Below are 24559 nucleotides of genomic sequence, written 5' to 3'. Positions count from 1 at the left end.
AAGTTAGTATTTCAGTATTTATTATATACCTCTCTGTCAGTCCCTCACTTTGTGCTGACTCTTGGTTCCCCTGCTGAGGTTTAGCTGTTCTCTTGCTGACCTTTCAGTGACAGACAGCTGCTCTGCCAGGGCTTCCTGGTTCTCGCTGCAGTCTAGACTCACGCTTTGATTATATTGACCAGACAGATCCATGATCTCCGGCAGAAAACCTTGAGCTGCCCAGAAGAGGCATCACTTCATTACTGCAGATCAGTCAGCTGGCCCGATCTGTTTCCTCAGCGGCACAAACGTCACGGCGCCTGATGCTGCTCTGCCCGCGGGTGACGCGTGTCACTTTTCATTGTGTCGCGGGGTTTAGCCAGATCACCTTTGTGTCAGGTTAGCACATCCCCTGAAAACGATCTGTCTGCGCCTTGATATCGTAAACCACAATAAGAACTGAAGACAGAGGTGGGCAGCTTCCTGCAGGAGAGTCTAAAGATTATGTAAAGTAATTCAGCGAGTGATGAGAGAGGAGCAGGCCACCACTGACAGCAGGTTTAGCAGGTATGTAGGTCACACAGGGGGAGGCCTCTTTTGCATTATTTTTTTCCCTGCCATGTCTATTTTTGTTTTGTCTCCCTCTCACTTCTTCTCCTTCTTCTCTTAATCAGTTATTCACTTACTCCTTTCATCTCAGGGTGTCTCGGTGCTCTCGCTCTTACTTATCTCGTGACTATTTTTCCCTAACTTGGACAGAGTGGGGAATAGAACAAATAAAAAGAGAGATCAAGAGTGAGAGACATTGCCAGTGGAGACATTCTTTACTGGCTTTCGTGGTTCTTTCAACGTGTCGCTTCAATGAGTGGCCAGGGGTCCTTTTCCAATCGCTTTTTTTGGCAACACATATTGTGAACCGTGCCCCCCCCCTCTTATTCTTGCCATCTCTCCTGCCCTCTAATCATCTTCTCTTTCTCTGAGCTGTAGCTTAACCTTGGAGCAGATGGTGTCCTGTTCTCTTTTCACTCATTCGGAGTACTCTGTTTTCTCATCTTGTCAAGCATGGCCCAGGCCTGTGTAATGAGCGTGGGCCCTTTCAGCCTGTTTAGGGGACCCTGACCCAAGTTGGTGCCGCCCCTCAACATCCACCACTGCAAGGTTACCTAAACCCGCAGGGGAGCACAATGCTACTTATAGTGTCCACAACCCCTTGGCCTTTTCTTAGCGAGAAGAAAGGCGGAATATTAATAAGGACTCTTGGCTTTTCAGGAGAAAAGCAGCGGAGAGGGGCGGTCAGAGTGTTTATTGAGCAGACTTGTTTTCGTCTCCTTAGCCTGCAGGTCACAGCCCGGTGCACTTTAATTGGCTCGGATCTCATAGCAAAGAAAACTCCCGCTATCAAACGCTGACCCCGCCTCCTTACAATATCCTCTTTTTTCCTGTTGTGAGAACGGCAACTCATCGCTAAGCTTTCTCTACAGACTTAACATTAACATATGAAAATGGGCTGCTTTCCACATTTACCAGCTCCTTAGTTCTTTTGGTTGGGCACTTGTTGAGTTCCACCCGCTCTTGTTTTGCTCGAGCGGGGAGATGTCTTTCATTATCTTTGCAGTAGACATATTAGCCTCAAAGCTATTAGTCCATGCAAAGTTCAACGAGGGGCTCTTTGATACTTGTTTAATATACATGGCTCAATGCAGACAAGGCACAGGTCCCTCAAAGACCACCCGGTCGACATGCTGAAATGAATTCTGCTCAATAGATACTGAAATTGACCTTGACATTTTGCTGTGTTATTCTCTCAAGATAAAATGCTATTGAGCGAGCAGCAGCCCTCCGCCTGTTCCATAAAAGCCACAGAAACAAAAAGACCTTTACTAGAAATGTGATTCACTCAAGCAAAATAGAAATACTTGCTATCAGTTAAAGACATTTTGTCAGAAGTGTTTTTTCAATTTTATTTGTGCATACTCGAGAGGCCACTTAGAACAAAGAAACGGAGAGAGAAGCTGGGAAATGAAATACGGTTTGAATGGGTTTCAGAAGCTCCCACGCTGAGATAGCGACGGGTCGTGTCCGTTGTTCTGTGGCAGCAGCTGGACACCTGTGGGAGGGGATCAAAGCTGCAGGACCTGTTCAGAAACAGCAGACCGGCCAACCGCGCCATGCTCCGGGGATCAAATGCACGGAAGAAATTCTCCTGGGGAACTGACTCTGTAGGGACACTTCTACACCTCCATCGATTTCTATTCTTCTCCCGCTCAAGAAGAGAGGATTTGAATTAAAAGACAGTGAGTGTCCTGTGGCTGAGAGACAAAAGGATCCTCCTGTTCCGCCCCAGGCTCCTGTCTGCAACATTAAGCAGAGACGGCTTCCCATGATGCCATGTGGGAGACCCACAGGGACAGCTTCCCTGTCGGCTGACTGAGCCACAATGACAAGAACATTAAAAGTAGTGTGAAAGCAGAACTGCTGCTGAGGGGGACAAATGCTCTTCGAGGATGATGCAAAACACTGAAAAAGGTGTATCATATTAAAGCTACATCAAATAAAAAGTCCATTTCATTTAATAATGTCATGCTTTAATATCTTAACTTGCCACTGCTGTCCAGCTCAAACTCATTTTCCATCATGGTGGAATGCTGTGGGGCAGTTTACTAATGCTGACCAACAAAACGACAACCACCTCTTGTCTAATAAATGAATGGAAGGTAGGGGGATGTAATTTTCTGCTTGTCTGCATACGAGGCTGACTTATGCCTAACTCTCTTCCTTCCTCTCATCTGTGCAGATGTGAGCACACACACACACATCCTCCCTCTTGAGCTACTGAGCGTTTTTCTCTGCGGGATATTATCACTGAACCTCTGAAAGGCTGAAGTGACAAGAAAATAAATTAAGTTGAAGAATTTTTTTAAAGTTAAGGAGTGTAAAAGTTTGGCAGATGTTTTCAATATATTTGATCTCCTGAGGGGTCACTTTTCACTAATATGTCATGGAAACTTCACGTCACGATGTTTCAGAGAGGAAAAATAAACAGATTATAATGTGTGTGAAATGCAGATCAGATACCCTTTTGAGGTTGATCTTCATGGAGCAAGGTCATGCATGTTTCAGTGTTATCCTGGAGAAACAATAGAGTTTGATTATTGTATGCCCTCTTTCTCTAGACATCCACATCACCCATGCAGTATACAAATACAGTTTGCATGCAAACTGGTCATTTACATACCAAAATGGAGGGTGGGAGGCACCCTCAGGGTCCCGGCTTTAAGGACCACTGATGTAAGCTGTCTAGTTTCCTGCTGAGGGAGTCAATTCAGTCGACTGTTTTTCTGTTTTCCTTATCAGCCCTCTGTGGACCGACCCTCTCCTTCACCAGAAATCTTGACAGAGGCCCGTTTTTCTCTCTCCCCCATCTTGTTTATGTGTTTACCACAGCACACTCACATCCTCCCTAAATGATAGCCCCTCCACTGACAGCACACAGGAGTGAAATTAGAGAGCAGACATCCCCGCTCTGCTGTTCCTTCAAGCCTCAGGCAGCCAGGGGAGGCTGGGGCAGCAATCAATTGAAATTCTGAGCTTTTTGGCTTCGTCTTGATCAGTGCTGGATATTAGAGGAAGAGGATGTTACCGTAGCACCCAGACTTTGTTGTTATATCACCTGAGAGACGGGAAGAAAGCAGCATCTGGAATGAGGCCAGTGCTTCAGTGAGCTGCGGCATATACATGCTAAAGGCAGACATGATGGAGGGTCTGTTCCTGTCACAACATCAGGCACATCCCTAACAGCTTTAATATCCACAACATGTGGAAAAGTGATAATTCATGGCATATCATTTTATGCCTATGCATATTTTAGCACATCCCTCTTGATGCCATACGCCTGGATCACAAGCACATGTGCTACATCGTATGTGTTCCTGTAAATGTATTCCATTACCGTGATGATCTGAATCTGGTGGTAAATCTGCTTTGTTCATTAATGTATAATGAAGCAGGAAAAGATTAAAGGATATCTCAGGGTTGGGACAACATGCTTCCTGTTCTCCTGAGCTTGGCCATGTCTGTCATCTGTGATAACATTGTACTCAAAGTAATTGCTGACACCTGGGAACACAATGACATGACTTCAAAAGCAGGGGGTGATACAGAAAGTTGTCATAAAAAGTACGGTACATAAGTTTCAAGATAAAAAAAGACATAGTATACATGTCATAACAAAATGTCATCCTATATAGTAAAAAAAAAATGAAAACAGAAAAACAGGCTAGCTCAGCTGGTAGAGCGGCCATCACATGTACATCTTACATGTCAACCCCTCTAGTTTAATAAAAGATCTAAATGTCATAAAAAGTCCTATAAAACCGTTTTTCAATAAGATAAAACATAAAACCTTTTTCTATGTAGTAGGGCATAAAAATATCCTTACTATAGTATTTTATAGTATTTCATAAGAAACTAAAAAGAAAAAAAGTAGTTTAATAAGTCATAAAAAGTCATAAAGAATGTCCTGGTATACATTTAAAAAACAATATAGTCATTAAAAGAAATGATATAGCACACTATACCAGTAGTTCCTTAACTCTTTGGGCCAGGAACCCTCAGCCCTAAACAGTAGGGCTGGAGCTGTAGACATGCAATTGTTAATGATAGAGCACAGTTTACTGAATAATGGAAGATTATTTCACTGACCTACAGTATGGACCCCACTTTCAGGTCCCCTTCTTTGTTAATTAAGATGTTAATTCCTGTGTGAACAGTTCTGCCTCAGATCAAACGTTTAAAAAATAAATGAATACAGAGTGACATTTGTGTAGCTAGATCCTTCATGCTTTTTAGCAGTCCCTAAATCCCAGTAGGTCTCAGAGAGGAGACATTTCCTGCCAAAGTGTTGCAACAGATGAAATCACTTCTCTGTTGAAGGAGCAGTGTAGTGTACGTTACCCGTGGCTGGCAGCACATTTCCAGCAAGGCAAAGGTGGTATGCCCAAGCTGTCTACAACTCAACACAATGTAAATGCACCCTGTTAGCCAATACTCTTTAGAGTGGAAGCAAATGTTGCATAGTGCCACATAAAAGATTACAGTCACCTATCACCATTTATTTTTGGTCCTTACTATTGTTGTCTTGGTCTTCAAATCATATCTTTCTGACAGCCATAATGAACTACTGTGTTACTTCACATATAAATATTATGCAAAATTAATTAATTATCTCTTCTACATTAAACCCATATAACACTGTTATTAGAAACCCATATGACACCCCTATTAAAGCCTGATTACACCATTATTACACCTGTATTGCACCCATAATATACCGATGTTTAGACTCATGTTGCCCTGTTAATACATCCATATTACACCCATGTTACACCATTATTACACCTGTATCGCACCCGTATTACACCTATAATATACCCATGTTAGAACCATGTTACACTGTTACATCCATATTACACGCATGTAACAGCATTATTACACGCATGTAACACTGTTGTTACACCTCTATTACACATGGACACAGCCTGTAAATGAATATCTCCAACAATACAGACATCATTTAAAAGTCAAATGTCCTCTTTCATCTGTTATATCTGTGTGCTATTGTCATGTGTGTGTAGGGGATTGGGGGGGTTAATTGAGTGTATCTAATATTTGATGTCTTCTTATGGCTGACTGTGAGCCTTCTGTTTTAAAATAAAATACAATATATGTTGAAAAACAAACAAACAATAACCTCTTCCATGGTACACATGAACCCAAACCTGCAATTACAATCAAGAAACCAGCGTTTCTACAAGGAATTGAATTAGCTTGACCGCAGAGTGGTTAATAAACATACCGAACATTGATAAAACTTTGGATTCTCTACGTTCCTCTATCACGCTTAAGCAGTTGTATTTGTTTACATCATCTCCGGTCCGCCTGGGGAGAGCAGTTATTTTTATGGCGTGCTTTGTTTGGATGATTGTTGTTGCAAAGAGGGGAAGCGGCACGGTTTGCCCAGGGAGTGACGAGGAAGAAGGAGTCGTGCGACTTGAGATGTAACGGGGAGGATGGGTGGGGGAGGATGTGTGTGAGGGGGAGTCTCAGGCTGCCTTACAGGGATGGCAGTCTGTAATTAATTTTGCATGCGTCTTTCTCCCTCCTCGCATTTGTTTTCTTCTTTTGTGAAGAATAACTCTTTAGGAAGGCGCTACATTTCCAGGGACGAGAGACTGTTAAACATCACGACACATTTCAATGCAAGGCCATGAGGATGAAGTTGCTCATAAAATAGAAATTCTCAATGTTTTTGGGATTATCTACTTTTTCTCGAGCAGAAAGTAATTTGATTAAAATATATAAATATATATATGAAGCAGAATAATCTTGCACAGGTGATTACTTTGACTAATACCTAAGATTTGTATCAACAACATCTGCATGCATGAGTGGACATTGGAGATGAGTTACATGTCTGTATCTGTGTGCTCCACATTGCAGATGAATCTGAGACGAACAGCACTGAAACCAGCAATGGAGGTGAGTACAGGTCACGTTTCTCCTCATGAACCCTCCAGTCTGTGCTGTGACAAATCGCTGAAATCCTGCCACTGAACAGAAACCTCCCTGCCGTCTGCTCACACATCCCTTCCTCCATTTCTTGCTTTCCTGCCTCTGCTACACTCGGCTGGATATTTCTGTCAACATAGCTGCCTGCATTCATAAATATATCACAGTGCTTGTTAGCGTTCTGATTATATGTCAGTGGCGAACCGTGTCTATCACAACTGGACCTTCTGTAGACACACACACACCCCCCGCCGCCTGACGGTTCGCCACTGTTATATGTATAGATGCTCCAAAAAAGTCTGTCTGAAAAAGTTGTTGCTAGTTACATTATAACTATAATCCCACTCGCCTTGATGGGCAGAGAGTTTGTTGATTGGTCAATTGAGGCTTTCTGCACAAGAAGAGGCCAGCAGCTTGATTATCAAAGCCTCTCCTCACATTTCTCCCTCTCTCTTTCTGTTCTCTACTCTTCCCTAGAGGAGATGAAAGATCCTGTGGAGAGCTCAGAAGAACCTGATTCCATTCTTACTGACAGCATTCAGTCCAAAGGTAATGGCGCTCTTATCTCGCACACAATCTATTTAGGAACGACTTGTTGTGAGCGGCCACAGCTGCTGATTTAGAAATCCCTTTATCCAGAGGGCCCTAAGCGCTGAGCAGCTGAGTGCTACCCAGTTCCACCCTCCTCGTCTCCTCTCCCTCTGTAGGGGCCATATTGTAGGATATTTTGGTATAAACGTGTCAGCACGTCTTTGGAGATTGAGTGTGATAAATGGCCTGCAAACTATACTATCAGACATTTAATAAATCAAGTGTGCAATGCATATTATTTTAACATGCAGCCTACACAGGCTGTAGGGGCAATAATCATGCCAATAAATCATATTTGATAAGGATACCACACTGTTGTTATTCTCAGGTCTCCGCTGAGATATAGGGCAATAAGACAGCGTGTCATTTGTATTTGTTCTGTGTGTGGCTCTATAGAGTTGTTCAGCCAAAGAATGGGATTCAGACTTTGGCGCTGTAGTTCCCAGGTAGAAAAAAAAATCATTAAGCAACTGTTGTGAACAGATTGTCAGGGTTGAATAAATAGGACGGACAAGCAGCATATGAAATAACTTGGCAGAGCGGGTGGGGTGGTGGGGAAAGGAGAGAGCTTAAACAATGCCAGACAGAGCGCCAGATTAAAAAAAAGCTTGTTGTTGAACAAGCGTGTGGATCAGGGTGTTCTGCCATATAGAGAGCTGGGTGGCCCATAATGTGCAGTTAAAATGAGCCGTGGTGTAGCATCCAAACACTACAGACGTCCTGTTTTCTGAACAGAGATGCAGGGTTGTTTTTATCTTAAAAAGACTCACATTAGAACAGGATTAGCCTCGGTGACCAAAAGTCTGTGTATCCATCTGTCTGTCACACACGGTATCAAGATTATCACAGATACAATTTTGACAAAACGTTGCCCTTTATGGCCTTTTATAGATACATGCTACAACATTCTGTGTACTGTTATTTACTAACTGGTAGTTTGGTACCCATTTTGGGGTCGATGAAAGTGTCCTATAACCAATCACTGTAGTTAAGGGACATTTGCTGGAGATAATTATTGCTTCAAAAAGTGAAGAAAAGCAGGATGCTTTCGGCAATCCCCCTTAACTTTCCGAAATAAACATTTTCTTTCCACTACCTTAGGCCCCACTCGCGCAAAAAAGGACACAATTGCATTTGTCCCATACATAGACAGATCATCACTATGAAATATCCTTTTTGATTGAAAGGATACCATGGGCTATAAAGCCAACGTATACATCTTGACATTTTACCATTGTTTCTAGTAAGGCTTTGAGAAGCAAAGTCATTCATTGCCATTTCTTCTTAGCCAAAATGATAAATCTATAAAATCTCACAACTAAGAAACTCGAAACATGGAATATTTTGCCAGTTTTGCTTGGAAAATTACTTCAAATTAATCAACTATTTCCATATTTGCATGATTGTTGATTTTGGGTTATTGCCGCTCTAATTCCAGTTCATTCTGTGGTGTGCAATCATCACTTCTAGCAAAGATTGTTCATTAAAGTCCTCAATCACTTCCCAAGTATAAGAAATGGTAATACGATAATATTGCAAAGAGTAATATTAAAGAAAAAGTATTGTGTATTTAATGTAAGAACCAGAAATCCAGCCGTGCAAAATCTAAATTCAGACTTGTTCTCCTTCCAGACACTGTTGAGAAGAAAGAATAAGCAGCCGAAGGAAGGACAATCGACCTCATCTGACAGCCAGCAAAACTGTGCGAAGGCCCCCCCCCCCCGGCGTCAGGAGGCTCATGTCAGCATGGCCCCGGACAACCAGTCACTCACAAGATGCTCACATCCCCAACTTTATTTAGCTTCTTCCCTCCCTCTTAAGAAACTACTCATCCCTGAAGTATGTGTGTACTATATGTATGTATGTACAAAAACCTTACCATAGGACTTGAACATATCAACCCGATAAGATGAGCCATATCTCACTGTGTGTCAGAGTCATGTATCATTTAGAGATAAAGCAGGTTCAAGTCTCTTTCTGTGATCCCCCCCCCCCTCTGTGGGAGCATGGTGAGTCTGTCAGAGGACCCCCCCCACCACACAGCTCCTTATATCCAGGCTGGGTGATGCTTAACATCTACCGTCCTTTTGTTCTCACAATGCCAAACAGTCATGATGACATTCAGCAGTGGAATACCTGACAACACGCTGACACCTGCCATGTCTCCTCACACACTTCTGCAGCCCCATTGTTTAGTCAAATCAGACCCTTGATTCTGACCACAGTCTGTAAGGCGGCAGTCATTCCCCGGCCGTTATCTGTAAACATCACTGATCGATCTGATCTGCGCCGCCGCTGTTACTGCAGCTTGACTCGTATAACCAAGAAACTTCATCAAGGCCAACGTACACTAACCAGGAATTGAGTGTCTGTTAACAAATCAATTGGTTCTTTTCCCTCTTTTTCTTTGCAGTTTCCAGTGCATGCCAGAACAAATTGCTTTGAACTTCATCCCACATTAACAGGAATTACAGTCCTCTTCGCTTTTGCTTGTCTACTTATCAGATTGTCTATAATTGTATTGAAGGAATCTGCCTTATTTCATATCAAACTATTGAAATCACAATCACAGACCGAAGGAGGTGGTCAGAGTATGGATTCTTGGTTGTGTATTGCTTGCAGATGATTTGTAATTTTAAGTACGTCATGCGATGGCTAATGCCTGTTAAAGGTCTCTTGTGTTTCCCTCAGTTGATTTTAAAACATGCTTTTGGTTTCTTTTTAATGTTGGTATGATTCATGAATATTCTTTCAGTGGAGCCATACTAAAGATCCGATTCATTGAAGTTCTACGAAATGATGCCTTCATACTTTCGATGTTTGCTTTGCTAAACTATAACTGAAACAACTAATAAAATGTAAAGGTGGAAGCCATGTCTCAGCTTTTAATGTTCCTTGTCATGTGTCTTGTTTCATATAAGATTTTATTGATTTTGTACTCATAGCGGGTAGAATTAATGTTCCCTTTGTTCTTACATGTTACATGGAACCACTGTGTGTGAAGGAGTGATCACTCGTGTGTCTCTGGGCAGACAAACAATTAGTCTGTCCTGTGATCTGAAGCCTGCTGCCTCTCTGGCCCTCAGGCTCTCTTCTGTAACAAATGAGAAGAGATGTCTCTCACCCCAGAGCACCCCCCCCCCACCCTGCCTGCTCCCTCTGGGATGCTCACTAATGGCCAGAGACCTCACAAGGAGTTTATCAAAGACTCTCCAGAGCAGAACAATTTATCAATCACCTCTCTAATCTTGAAAATAATGTTAGCTTAGCAACTTTTCAAATATTAGGTAAATGTTTATTTATCCTCTGAATCTCTAAACTCACATGTCATTGGCTGGACGGTCTTAGGTTGCATCACTATTGTATATGTTTTAATAATTAGACATATTATCCAATATATACTTTAAAAAGTGCGAATATTGGCACCACTTGCTGCAGTGTAAAAAGCAACAGGCACTAGTTTGGATACTCTCATTATCCAACAAGCAAAATCATATCAATCAGAAGCTGGAAACAAACCTGAGTAAAAGCCTCAGGTTTATAAAAGCTGGAAAACCACCAAATACCTTTTTACACCAACATAGAAATGTTTGTGTCTTCATGGGATGCAAATATTGATGCTACACACACTGGGCTTACAGCCTGGTATCCTGGCAACCACTGACCTCCAGCACGGACACAGGTACTTGCGTGTTCCTTTAGCAAACATATGTGGACAGTCATCAAAAAGAGTTTGCCCTTCTTATTTAGACACATTGCCCGAAAAGAGAAGCGAAGAAAATAAAGTTTGATGTGATGGAGATTTGAAGGAAGCACAGCTAACTCTACTCTATCAGAGTGATGTGAACTTCAGGTGAACTGCAGCCTAGCAAAACTACTGAGTCTAAAATAATAACTACCCTTTCACTCACAGGCCATCACATTATATTGCTGCATGATTAATGTTGAAATATAAATATTCTCCCATTTGAACATGTGACTTTGGCGATTCTAAATCCCAGTTATATCATAAAACGTGTTTAAAAGAATTGTGCTACTACGGTGAGGAACAGCCACTGGTTAATGATAAGAATCACTCATTGCATGCTCTCATCTTGAGACTGTTAACAGCATATTATCCAGATGGGACAGACTTGCTCCAATTTGGTCAGATCAGAATTCACTTTCAAACCTCCTTATTATGGGGTAAAAAATTGCTAAGTGTGTCCCTGTATTTATTTCAGAGCCATCCGTGTGGCAAATGAATGAGAAAAGTTTTCACAGTACACTATTTATACATTTACGATAACAATTGAAGCAGCAGAACCAGAGGAATGTTCTCTATTATTCCATGCATTTTCCTTCTTCTCCTCTTTTGTCCTAGCCTAGCGACTACATTACACTTCTTGAGGCTCTGCACTTTCAGGTTTGTTAAGCTGAACGTTTCGAATGAAGCGTTGAGCAGAAAAGAGGAGTGGATCACAAGCTGTACAATTAGAAGCTGTATAAGAGTGATTATTTAAAGGGGACATATCATGCTATATTTGAACAATATATTGTAGGGCCATATACCTATATAAAGTATATAAATATCGTTTTTTTTTCAAAATACCAAACAGATCCTGCATTTGAGCCATGCCTCATTTTGCTCTATTTGCTCTTTCCAGCGCTGTTTTTGCAGGGGGCTGATTCTGTGAGCTGCAGCTGACCACGCCCCCCTGCAGGAGAGGGGAGCGTGCTCTGAGATCAGCTGCTGGGCTGTCAGAAGAGGGGGAGAAAAAGAGATCTCCGTCCTCCGTGTTTTATTCTTATAGAAGTAAGAAGAGAAGTGATGGGGCAGAAACCCTCCTTTTTACGCAGCGGTCCAGACATAGACATCAAACGGCGACACGTATTCAGTTGCCAGGTACTTTGGCATTAGGGTAGGGATACCTAGATACTTTCCAAGGTTTGACATAATGAATTGTGCTACTTTTAAAGCAAGCAACGATGTTTTCAAATCTGTAATCAAAAAGCTCCTCAAAAACGCTATTGAAGCAGTTCCTGCCATTGCTACGTTAGTTCAAACAGTAACAACAAACTATTTTTCTTAGCGGATGCATGTCAATTTAAATCAATACATACAACTATTTTTTAAATCAATAAAATCATTTTCTAAATCCATAAAAGCATTTCAATTAATATTGGGAGTCATATCGTTACTTTGTTGAGAATGTGGCCATGTAATAAGCGGGATAATGTGCTGTCATTATGGGGATAAGAACACCGACAGGCTGATCTAGATCCCGACGCGAAGCGGAGGGATCTAGATCGGCATGGCCCAACCTCTCATAGTGGACCTCCATGGGACCTTATTTCGAAAAAATTATGTATTGAAGTCAATGGAGAGCATATTTTCCGTCTATGACGGATTTTTTTTAACAATGACGGACATATCTGAAAGCAGTCCGTCATTTTGACAGAATAGAACAAACTTGGAACAGCGCCAAAGTTTCCCCGCAGCGAGGCTCCGGTGTTATGCCGTGTTATGCATGCCCTCCAAAAAGGAAATCATACCGCCACAATAACTTTGTATTATTAGTGTAGGACACTTATGTATGTACAACATCTGAAGATGTGTAGTTTTATTCATGCTTTCACATCATTTTACAGCATATTGCTATACTATTTCAGACTCAGTATTTACATTCTTATATTCAAAGAAAATCAGTAATATCTTTAAAAACTACAAGTCCTTTTATATCAGCTGTGCACCGTTATGGTGTAAATATAACCTATCTACGAATTAGATCAAATGTAAAAGTCAGCCGAATTAGTGTTGATACTGCAAGGAGACGTATTGTGTGAAGAGAAATTGAAGATGTTGTTTAATTGTTGATATATTTATGATCCACGTCAAGTATTCAATTTCGGCGGCATTTCTTCCAGTTTTTCCAAAGGTCTTCTCATCAGGGCTCTATAATTAAAGAACTATGGCAGATCTGTAATATTTAATGCAGCCGAACCGTGTATTACAATGCCGTTATGTGATGACTTTCAAAGAGAAAAGCAAGTACACTCGGAATTAAGTATTATTTTATTCTTTTAAAATGTTTTACGGATTTCATATCATAAAAACACCAAATCCCAGCATGCATTGCGGCTAATACATCCAATCAGCGAGCTTAAACCATAGCTGAGGATCTTGGGTAATCGCTTGAAATGCCTACGTCTGTTTCCGGTTATTTTTATTTTGAAATTCAGTTCCTGACGGACGCCAAAAAAGCACGAGATTATGAAATTAAAGCAATAAATACAAGCAAAGATAATTGTGTGTTATTGGTGAGTAAATAACAGTGTGTTATTTTGAAAAGAATAACAAATTAGAAGGAAGAAAAGATTTTTAAAAATACAGATTTCAGTATCCTGAGGCTCTGAGCCCCATTTATTTTCCTCACAGACTGCAACAAAAGTCCGAAATTATACGATTTAAAATAAAAGCAATAATTGTGGCTTGATATTGAGTAAGAACATGTTTTTATGAACCACACAGCTTCCGGTCTTCAACGACCCGACCGGAGAAAAAGACGTGCTGCAGGCACAAAACACATTACCCGTAGAAATACATTGCTTTTAAAATCGTTCTGTGCAACACGAAAAAAAAGGGGAAAATCGTGTTGGTGAACACGAATCAATAGATTAAAAATCGTGTTGGTGAACACGAAATGCCATGAGACTGGGTTGTGTCTTGTCAACAAAACGATTGGCTACCCTCACTATCACCACAATGAAACACGTCCAGATGAATGTCATGCAAAGCTGCCTGCCTGCCTGCCTTCCTTTGATTCTCTCTGAACTGCCTGGTATTTTTAATGTTTAATGTCAACCATTTGTGCAGATAGCATGAAGTAGAAACGATTGGCGATCGCCGATGCTAGCGTTAGCATTTCTCCCCCGGGCTTAAATTGTGTATTATAGAATGTTCACACCGGTGACAGTACTCTTCAAAGAGTTCACGAAATATGACTACTACTCTTACTGTTTAACATTTTGGGTTACTTAATGTTACTTCATATTAAGGCTAATAAAAATGACAAGGCAGTAATGCTAACTAACGTGCTAGCTACTAGCTAGGTAGCTAACTTGATCCAGCCACTCCTGGTCCTTTCATCAGACAGGAAGCGAAAGAACGAGCAAGACCCATTGCTGGTATGATAACAACCTGGTACTAAGCACACAGGCATCTTGTTAAAGTTATCTTATCTTAGCCAGCGCCATATAGATAGATTATAGCGCTGATCTTAGCTATCTCTTAGTGGAGGAAAACAATTGTGACATCATTTACGCGACTCTGGGATTTGTAGTCTTTCTAGTTGCGTATTTTTCATAGTCTTATATTTCAACAGTTTTACGACAAACGGTGACTTTTTTGACATGGAAATTATTTTTTAAGATTGACAAACATCATGTGTAATTCATGGCACAATTCAAAAGGGATCAAAAGATACGTTTTGTCTCTCCATTGACTTCAATACATTATTTTTCCGAAATAAGGTCCCATGGACCGGAAGTAGATGGGCGTGACTTTGCCACTCTATTCCCCTGATAGGTGGAGAATTGACCACTAAGCGGAGCACCCCTTTTGTGACGTAGAAAATCATTCAAATCTGGATCAGTCTGTATCAGATCCGTTACAGCTCCTTTTTTAGAGATTTGGGTATGGAGGAAAAGAGAGAGGGTTGTATTTTCTGACACTTGGTGAGTTCCCTGACACACCGGGGACACATATTTAGTGCGAATGCTGTTTACAGCATTCCACTATAGTACTTCAAAAATGTATTCTTCTTCCCCTTAAACAAATTATTATTTCAGCCAATACTTTGGCACTCCATAACTTCAGCTTATTTTCAGCTACAGAAACCATTCAAATATTAAACTATTCAGCCTGTTCAGGAATCGATGGGAAACTTTCAACTTTTTCAAAATATTTCATACTTTTTGAAATATTCAGCTTTTTAAACTCTTTTTTTTAACATTGAAGTCAATGGGAAGAGCCTTCAAATCCACTTTTCCTACACTTTGCGCCAAATGCATCTCCTTCCACATAATTTCAGCCAGACACTTCATTCCAACTTTCAAATGATCATAATACCTTCAGCTATAAAACTTGTATAAAAGATTTTTGATATCTTTTCAACTTTTTGAGATATTGAATTTAGTTTGGAGCTTGGTAGAGAGGCCTTTTTAAGATTTTTACATTAGAGTGGATGTAGCAGCTCATTAACTCTAGAGTGCTTTGATCTCAAAACAGGGTGCAGGACAGCTCAAAATTCTCCCCCAAAAATGTTTTAAACTTGCCATACTTCCCAAACCCTACACTCCTCAGACATATGTTTTCATGGAAAACGTAGGAAAACCTCTTCTAGCTTGGAAAATAAAGAAAAAATAAGAAAAAATATTAAAGAAAATGCCTCTTGAGGGCATTAATGGCGCGTTTCCACTGCAGGCCTCGCTCGGCCTCGCTCGGTTTGGTTAGGCCTTATTAGCCCGGCTCACTTTAATGCTGCGTTTCCATTACAGTTTAGGAACTGGGGCAGTTACTATAGTAACGCAGTGTAGGCGGAGCCGTGACGTCATCTTCAATGAGAGCCCCAGAAAAACAACACAGCCGTTAGCTCTTAGCACTCAGAGCTCACAGCTCCTCATATCTGTTCAGAAACTTGACAAAAGTTAAACAAGTACAAACCACAGACTGTCTGTGTCATGGCGAATACAGTCGCTGGTTTATTTATGTCTGTATAGGCCGTTGTTGTGAGTGTGGACGGTCGGAGCATATATAACGTTAGCTTAGCCAAGCTACATTTAGAAAACACGCATTTTAAAAGGGTTTTTCGCCTGCCGTCTGTCTGCAGACTTGTCAAAGCATTAATTCATGGTTTTTACTAACCGGTATCAGTATGTTGTTACTTCGGCATCATTTTGAAACGTGTATTACAATTAATTCACGGTCAAATATGTTCATCTTGTTGTAGTTGCAGCTCCCTTGCCAGCGATTCTCTCTCTAGTTTAGCATACTCAGCCCGACTCAGCCTGGTTGTTCCTGGCCCTAGAACCACGATTTAGTCGGGCCAGAAAAAAGGTGAAAAAGTAGCCCCGGGCCAAAACTAGGCCAAGTGGAAACGCAACCAAAAACGGGCCCCGCACGGCTCGGCACGCTTAAAGCGAGCTACCCGCTGCAGTGGAAACGCGCCATAAGTGACAAAAACGTTCAACATTCCTCCATTGAAGCCCATTGTAATTTCAGGCAGATATTTCCTCATGGTAGCAGCCGCACACCTTTAGTTAAACTGCCAAAAAGGCCACATTATTAACCCAAAACTACACAAAAATTACACTTCAGATACTCAACTTCCTTGACATGCTTGCTTCATGTTTTGAAATTTCACAGATATCTGTTACGGTTCTTCCACAAAACGTTCACATGTAAGAGGTTCATCTCTCATTCAGAACAATGGAAACCTGTGATCTCTACACACCTCGTTAGTTCAACTATAAACACCTGTGTAATGGAACACGATGATGTCATCACTCCAACTGCCATGCAGCAGACTTCAACAGTCCAGCTGTGAAGACGATTTGGGACAGTCTTGAGATTTCTCCAAATGCCGTTGCCATGGCAACACAATGCTCGCCTTGAAACACGGTTTTCTCATAGCTTCAGTGAAAATACTCCAAACAGCCCAGAACTTCACAGGTTTGATAACGATGCAGCCATCAATGCATCTAAGCGTTGTATGGGGTGTCATCAAATGTCGTCGCCATGGCGACAGACCACTCGCCATGAAACACGATGAGGCTGTAAGTCCAATCGACACTGTCCAATCGTCCCCCAATCTTCACTTGTATATCACCGGTCCATGCCTCAAGAGCTCTACGCCAAATCTGAGATCTCACCATATGCCGTTTCCATGGAAACGCATCCCTCGCCATAAAACTTGATGTCGCTATAAGTCCAATGGACACGGTCCAATCGTCCCCCAATCTTCACTTGTATATCACCGGTCCATGCCTCCACAGCTCTACGCCAAATCTGAGATCTCACCATATGCCGTTTCCATGGAAACGCATCCCTCGCCATAAAACTTGATGTCGCTATAAGTCCAATGGACACGGTCCAATCGTCCCCCAATCTTCACTTGTATATCACCGGTCCATGCCTCCACAGCTCTACGCCAAATCTGAGATCTCACCATATGCCGTTTCCATGGAAACGCATCCCTCGCCATACAACTTGATGTCGCTATAAGTCCAATGGACACGGTCCAATCGTCCCCCAATCTTCACTTGTATATCACCGGTCCATGCCTCCACAGCTCTACGCCAAATCTGAGATCTCACCATATGCCGTTTCCATGGAAACGCATCCCTCGCCATAAAATATGATGTCACTATAACTCCTATGCAAATGTTCAAAGAGTGCGCAAACTTCACATGTGTGCTAACAGTCCAGCCGTGAAGACATCTACGTGACAGTTTTGAGATTTCTTCAAATGCCGTTGCCATGGCAACACAATGCTCACCATGAAACACGGTTTTCTCATAACTTCAGTGAAAATACTCGAAATGGCCCAAAACTTCACAGGTTTGGTAACAATGCAGCCATCAACACATCTAAGAGTATTATGGGATGTCATCAAATGCCGTTGCCATGGCGACAGATCATTCACCATCAAGTTAGTTCAAAAGTTTCCCAAGCCTTTTTACTTTCTTTTCTCATCTTAATACAAATTCATTCACTACTACTTACATCTGATATTTAACTCCTTCAGCCTATTTTCAGCTGCATAACCCATTCAACTATTACATTATTCAGCTATTTCAGGACATCAAGGCTATACATGTTGTTTATACCTTTTTTAAACCTTTTCTTTTAAATATTCAGCTTTTTCTGCATTTTTTTAGCTAAAAGCAGCTACCATTCAGCTAATAACATATTCAGCTTTTTCTGCATTTTCAGCTAAATTCAGCCATAAATGTTCACTGTTTACAGCATTCGCACGCATTTTCTGCAAGAAATGCATTTTCTAGTCATGTATAAAATACGTACAAGAGTGCATTTTGCATGATAGGTCCCCTTTAAGGCAATTTGTCTGGAGGTTTGGGCCTTTTCTTTGAGGCCTTTACTTGATAGCTCTCATTGTGTAGAGATGAACAGGTAACAAAGCGAGAGATGCAACAGACCCCCCACTGGAATTGAATGATGGGTATGCTGGTTAGAAGCAGTGTTGGGACTAACGCGTTATTTTCGGCAGTAACTAGTACTCTAACGCATTATTTTTTAAATTCAGTAACTCAGTTACCGTTACTACATGGTGCGTTACTCCGTTACTGCGTTAGTTTTTTTATACAGTCAACAGCCAGGCGAACAGAGATGAGAACTGTACTTAAGTACAGTACTTGAGTAAATGTACTTTGATACTTCCTGTGTCACATGCGGAGACGGGCTGTGGGCGTGTTTGTGTTGTTTACTAACAAGACTATCATGGCGGCGGCGGAGCTCAAGTCTAGTTTCTCCACCTGGAGATATTCTCACTATTTCACTTTTGTCGAGCACAAAGAAAAGAACGTTTTAGTTAAATGTAAGTTGTGTCTTGGCGGGTCAAAGATCCTATCTACTGCCCAAACCAGTAATTCAAATCTCTTAAAACATCTGCAAAAATAACATGCTGGGACGAAGCTAGTAGCTAAGACCACAGAGACTCAGCCGACGCCACTCCACCTCCACCTAAGCAACAGCGGCTGGATTTTAACCAAATGACTGTTATCCAGGGAAAAGTCGATAAAGCCATTGCACGGTATGTTGTAGAACACATGCAGGCTATTGCTATAGTGGAGTCACCCGCTTTCAGGGAGCTAGTTAGCATGATAGCATGTCCGGGCGGCACACGGTATATGGGACGGAAAACTTTTTCCAACTACCTGGAGAAAGAATATACAAAAATGGAAACCCAGCTAATATCGATGCAATCCAGATTGCATATAATGCATGTCAAGTTGATCAACAGATTGTATTATTCTCCAATGCAATAACAGTACTGAAATGAAGGCTATAAGGGCATTAACGGGAGCCCTTATTACAAGTAACGAAAACGTTACTTTTCACAGTAACGCATTACTTTTGGGTGTAAGTAACTGGTAAAGTAACTGAGTTACTTTTGACATGAAGTAACTAGTAATGGTAACTAGTTACTGGTTTTCAGTAACTAGCACAACACTGGTTAGAAGGTATAACATATGGTCACCAGGACACTCCTATACTTCTAATCTATAACAAAGCAAATCCAGTCCAACACACAAAAAGAAGATTAATTCTCAACATGTTCTTTTCCATCCCACAACTGGAAACTTATCAACAAGCATCATGCCTTTCACCAGAAATGTATCAAAACAATGTGATTTAAACATTATCCTAAAAAGGAACAACATTCCACTCTTGTAATATTGTTTTCATAGCCTATGATGACAAAAAGGCATCAACAACAAGTTTCTCATCTGTTGCAATGAAAAACAAGTTTCATATCACTTACCAGCTACCATGTTTATGTTCTATTAACTTGTCGCACGGCAAGCGATGTCAGGAGTGATTGTCCCTGGAACGGAGACGGTTTACATTTTAATGACTTCATTTAAATGTTGCATGTCAGAGCTGAGGATTCCCTGAACCTGAGCAGTGGGTAGTGTCAGGGGAAAGAGCTTAATCGCATAGGCTTGCTGCCACGCGCCTGCTCCACGGCATACAAAACACTTCAGTTCTAAAATAACAAACCCCCTATTTTACAAAACAGCCTGCCGTCCTAGTTTACACCTAACAGTGTTGTATTTTTAGGCTTACATTGGAGCGGGGAGGCTGAAATTGTTCACTCCCACTGCAAAAACATCATGCACTGCGTCTGTTTCTACACATTAAACACACCATAAACACATGACGCATGTGTTGAATGACCTGCATGGTTGCCATGTTTTTGTCAGTTTCTATCTGACAGGCCTTATCAAGCGGCTGCGTTCTGATAGGAAGTGATGTGCTCCATTTATTCTATTTTCCAGATGAAAGCTCTTCTTATATAAACATGCATTACCATGTTCCCTCTCCTGTTCTCTCTCCTGCTGCTAACTCCTCCCCCCGTCTTCCTCCCTCCCGCCACAGTACGGCTGACCCGGCGCCACACTGGCTGTTAACAAATCAACAACAAATTGGAGAAAAATAATGCAAGCTCCAAAGCTTTAAATCCCAGCACTAGATAAGCTGTCTTTATCTGAATAACAGTGTTTGTCCTTCATGAAAATGCATCGCCCCCACAAGAGGCAAAGGCTCCTCACTAGGTGAACTAAGCCGAGATAAACACTCTAATTGGGAAGAAAATTGACGCCATTCATTATGGATGTCGGTCTTCAAAGGCAGCGAGAGCCACTGAAATGTTGAAAGGAAATTGACTTGCAGCGTAGCTAGTTTGCTTTGAACAAGTGAGAATACGTCGATCAAACTCCAGCAGCACAAGACGTTATGCAGATTACATTTGTTGTCTGACTGAAAAAGCACGGCTCGTCTCGTGCTCAATGGCCCTCGTGACAATAGAACGGAGCAGAAAGAGGATTAATAAACTAATTATATCTCTCTCCCTCTAATTATTAACTTGAAAATGCATATTGAGATGATATATGGCAAATGCTAACCCTTATTGTGGCTACAGTATAGCACGGATAAGACATAACATGAAGTATAAAGTTATCCATTCCAATTCAAGTCTGCTTTTGTGATCATACCTCATTCACACCAACGCAACTCTGGTTCAAGATCCGTGCTAGAGCTTTTCAGGTTCAGAACCAGTTCTTCGGTTTAGCTCTGGCTCTCTTCACATCGCCCGATGGGTAAGAGGCTGCTCCGCTGCGGTGTGAAGAGGAAAACCCGGTGCTTTTCAAGCTCCAGCTCCGAACCGGCCCTGAAACACCGTTGGTGTGAATGAGGTATCAAACAGGGCTGAGGGGAGAAGCTCTCATACCTCATTCACACCAACGGTGTTTCAGGGCCGGTTCGGAGCTGGAGCTTGAAAAGCACCGGGTTTTCCTCTTCACACCGCAGCGGAGCAGCCTCTTAGCTCCGGAATCTGGTTCGTTTCAAGCACCAAAAAATTGTCCGGCCAGAGCAAAAGCACCGCATACGTCACGCTTACGTCGAGGCGGGGGCAGGGGCGCGATCAACTCCTGAACAACAACAAAAAGCCGGTGTTGTATCCAGTTTGTACACAACGATGGAGAAACTTAACAAGCAGCAGTGGTCCACTGAAGAGACCAGCTACCTACTGGGAATCTGGTCTTCCGAAGAGGTACAGAGGAAGCTGGAGCACAATTAGCCATTGTTGTTGTTGTCGGTGTCAGCTGTGAGGGGTTTCCGCACGGTTTGGCTTTATGAAGCAGGCACATAAACAGTTACGTCATGACGCAAACGATGACGCAATGACGCAATGACGCAGCACCAGTCGGACTCTGGGCAGTGTGAAAAGAGCCGGAGCTAAACCGAAGAACCGGTTCTGAACCTGAAAAGCTCTAGCACGGAGCTTGAACCGGAGTTGCGTTGGTGTGAATGAGGTATCAGATGGTTTTTCCTCATCAGTCTGCTCAGAATAACGCAGTGATATTTCACATGAGCAACATCCACTTGGATTCATTTTATCGCTGTTTTGAGGACAAATCACAGCTTGCTTCAGTGTGAAATTTGGAATTTGAAGCTAATGTGTGTGCAAGGGCTGTGTAGCAGTTACTTTATTTTGCAGACTTCTGGGTCGAACTGCTTGCCACAAAGACTGAAAACAGCAGCAGAGGAAAATATAGGGTCCTGTGTTAAATGCAATTAAAGACTCATTAACAATATCTGGTAAAAACAAAAACTCAGCATCATTCTTTCTTAATTGTCCTCATTAGCCAATAGGTTCAAGCTTTTATGTTATTTAACAAGCTTCTATTTGGATAACTAAACAAATACATACAATGTGTTGGTGTGCAGTATTCTCTTTTTGGAGGAGATAAATGCAGAAAAGATTGAAATGATTACATTGCTTTTAAGGACACTAATAAACTAAGTGCATTGGGTAAGGCATAAGACTCAAACTGTTGCTCCCCTTGTTAACAACTTAACTTCAGAAGTCATTAAAAATGTTGTTTTTCTAACCGCAAAAAAACCCAGAAAGCCTAATAAATAAAAATTAAAAGCTACGGCTCTAAATTGCTCAGTAATTAAATTGGATATTAATAAATGCATTAGCCCTATTTGGCTGCAGCATTGTAAGCAGTTTGGTTATGCAGATGTTCTGTCACTCATTACCGCTAAATGTCACCTGGATCTTAGTTTCCAGGGATTCAGGGAATGACTCAGCAATGCATTTAAAGATGAAGAACTTTTAAATCAAGCTGAGCGGAGTGCAGGGTTTACGCTGGAGCCCTGCTGCTTTTCACTCCAGTCATCTAATGTGAAGGCACTTAAGTGATCAAGATAGAACAGAAGGGAAGCTGGGGTCAGATGTAGAAACGTTGTTCATTTTCATAAACTCAGCAGGAGATTTGTTTTAAATAATAGAAAGTTGTCTTTTATATACCCAAATGGTTGAAGATACAAAATGGGACATGTATTTGTAAAATCAATGGTTTCAACATTGGAAGATGCGTAACGGTAAAAACACCAAAGCTTTGATACATACCGCCAGGGGCGGACTGGCCATTGGGAATACCGGGAGTTTCCCCGGTGGGCCGGTGCTGTGTGTGGGCCGGAGGTACAAAAAAAAAAAAAAAAAAAGTTTACACATTAAAGTTTGCTTACCTAAATCCTACCGGCCCACATTTGTAAGTGTTCCGGCCCAGCCCAGCCCAGTGGGGTGTGGCCAGGGTTGGGTTGTAACGGAATACATGTAACGGCGTTACGTAATCAGAATACAAAAATCAAGTAACTGTATTCAGCTCGCGTTACATTTGAAAAAACGAGTAATCTGATTACAGTTACTTTCGTAAACCTGAAGTGAATACATTTTGGATTACTTATTGGAATTATTGGTGGAAAGATTTCCTCACAACATTTAATATTCATTACTAAAGGTACAGCCGAATCATCACAGCCCACAAAAACCGCGCAGATGGACCAAAAAGGGGAGCGTTTGAAAAAATGTGCAGGCCGCTCAGTGAAACAATAACAACGTAACATGGAGGAACAAAAGTCTGCGTTTAAATCGTGGGTGTTGTGTGTGTGTGTGTGTGTGTGTGGTGTGTGTGTGTGTGTGTGTGTGTGTGTGTGTGTGTGTGTGTGTGTGTGTGGTGTGTGGTGTGTGTGTGTGTGTGTGTGTGTGTGTGTGTGTGTGTGGTGTGTGTGTGTGTGTGTGTGTGTGTTGTGTGTGTGTGTGTGTGTGTGTGTGTGTGTGTGTGTGTGTGTGTGTGTGTGTGTGTGTGTGTGTGGTTAAAACACATCAGCCACACCGCTCTTTAGCCTTTCTAATGATTCTGAAGGTAAACACAGTGAAGGCGGTGCGTGAAAGGCGCTCCTCTTCTCAGAGGCTGAGTTAACCCTCCCGCTGCCTCCTGGTGCTGCAGAGATTTCATGAAGTGAAGAAGGTTTTCCTTCTATAAAACAGCTGCGGGCAGCAGATACTGTGAGAGTCACAGACATGAATACATAGATCAAGGCAGACTGGTGCACACACTCTCCTGTTTTGCCAATCCGGTGCTTAAACACATATAGCTCTACACCCCTGGCCGAAATGTCCTTAAAATGAAGTCCGAGTTCGACATTTTAATTAATGTCCTGCCAACACTGGCAGGACAGAAGGCGACACGCCCTTTCTAAGCCATGTCCTCACATCCCAAGCTGCATCCCCAAAACGTTTATTATGTTGTTACAACAGGGTTCAGGGGGAGTGGCTGTACGGCTGTACCCGTAGGATAGAAAAGGGGGAAGTGATGTCTGACTCAGAGGTCGCGCGGCTGTGGAGAAGAACGTGTTGCCCACATTCTGTTACTGAGTTTAGGCTAGTTAGCTAGCAGGTTTATTGTTTTGGGTGCAGTCACTTTTGCCTCCACTTGCTGTTCAAATAAATGTTGAAAGAAAAAGTTAATCTGTTTACAGTTCTGTTTTATATGGGTGTTGAAGAAGAAGAAGAATTGGGAGGGATGAAACCCTCTTTAATGGTCACACATGCAGAGCACACAGCACACACAGTGAAATGTGTTCTCTGCTTTTAACCCATCCTAGTACCAGGAGTCTAGTACTAGGAGCAGTGGGCAGCTATTGTACAGCGCCCGGGGAGCAATGGGAATGAGGGGGGAAGGGGGATGTCCGGTGCCTTGCTCAAGGGCACCACGGCAGGGCAGGAGGTGAACTGGGACCTCTCCAAGTAGAAGTCCACACTCCAAATAGGTCTGGTTGTGG

At 42.0% G+C, this 24559-nt stretch overlaps 1 protein-coding gene across 2 annotated transcripts in view; it reads left to right on the top strand.

The window, feature by feature from the left end:
- The window catches only part of macrod2 (mono-ADP ribosylhydrolase 2), a 435942-nt gene extending 425919 nt beyond the window's left edge, over positions 1-10023 (top strand). For both annotated transcript variants that reach the window (XM_034227004.1, XM_034227002.1), the window contains exons 15-17: positions 6478-6516; positions 7024-7095; positions 8770-10023. In XM_034227004.1, coding sequence (XP_034082895.1) covers positions 6478-6516; positions 7024-7095; positions 8770-8792 — 134 coding nt within the window. In that variant the 3' untranslated portion in view covers positions 8793-10023. The remainder of the gene's footprint in view (positions 1-6477; positions 6517-7023; positions 7096-8769) is intronic.
- The last annotated feature ends 14536 nt before the right edge of the window (positions 10024-24559 follow it).

Source organism: Gymnodraco acuticeps, unplaced genomic scaffold, assembly GCF_902827175.1.
Source record: "Gymnodraco acuticeps unplaced genomic scaffold, fGymAcu1.1, whole genome shotgun sequence".
NCBI classification, from domain to species: Eukaryota; Metazoa; Chordata; class Actinopteri; order Perciformes; family Bathydraconidae; genus Gymnodraco; species Gymnodraco acuticeps.
The sequence above is the reverse complement of the archived record's forward strand: the minus strand, read 5'-3'. Positions and strand labels throughout refer to the sequence as shown.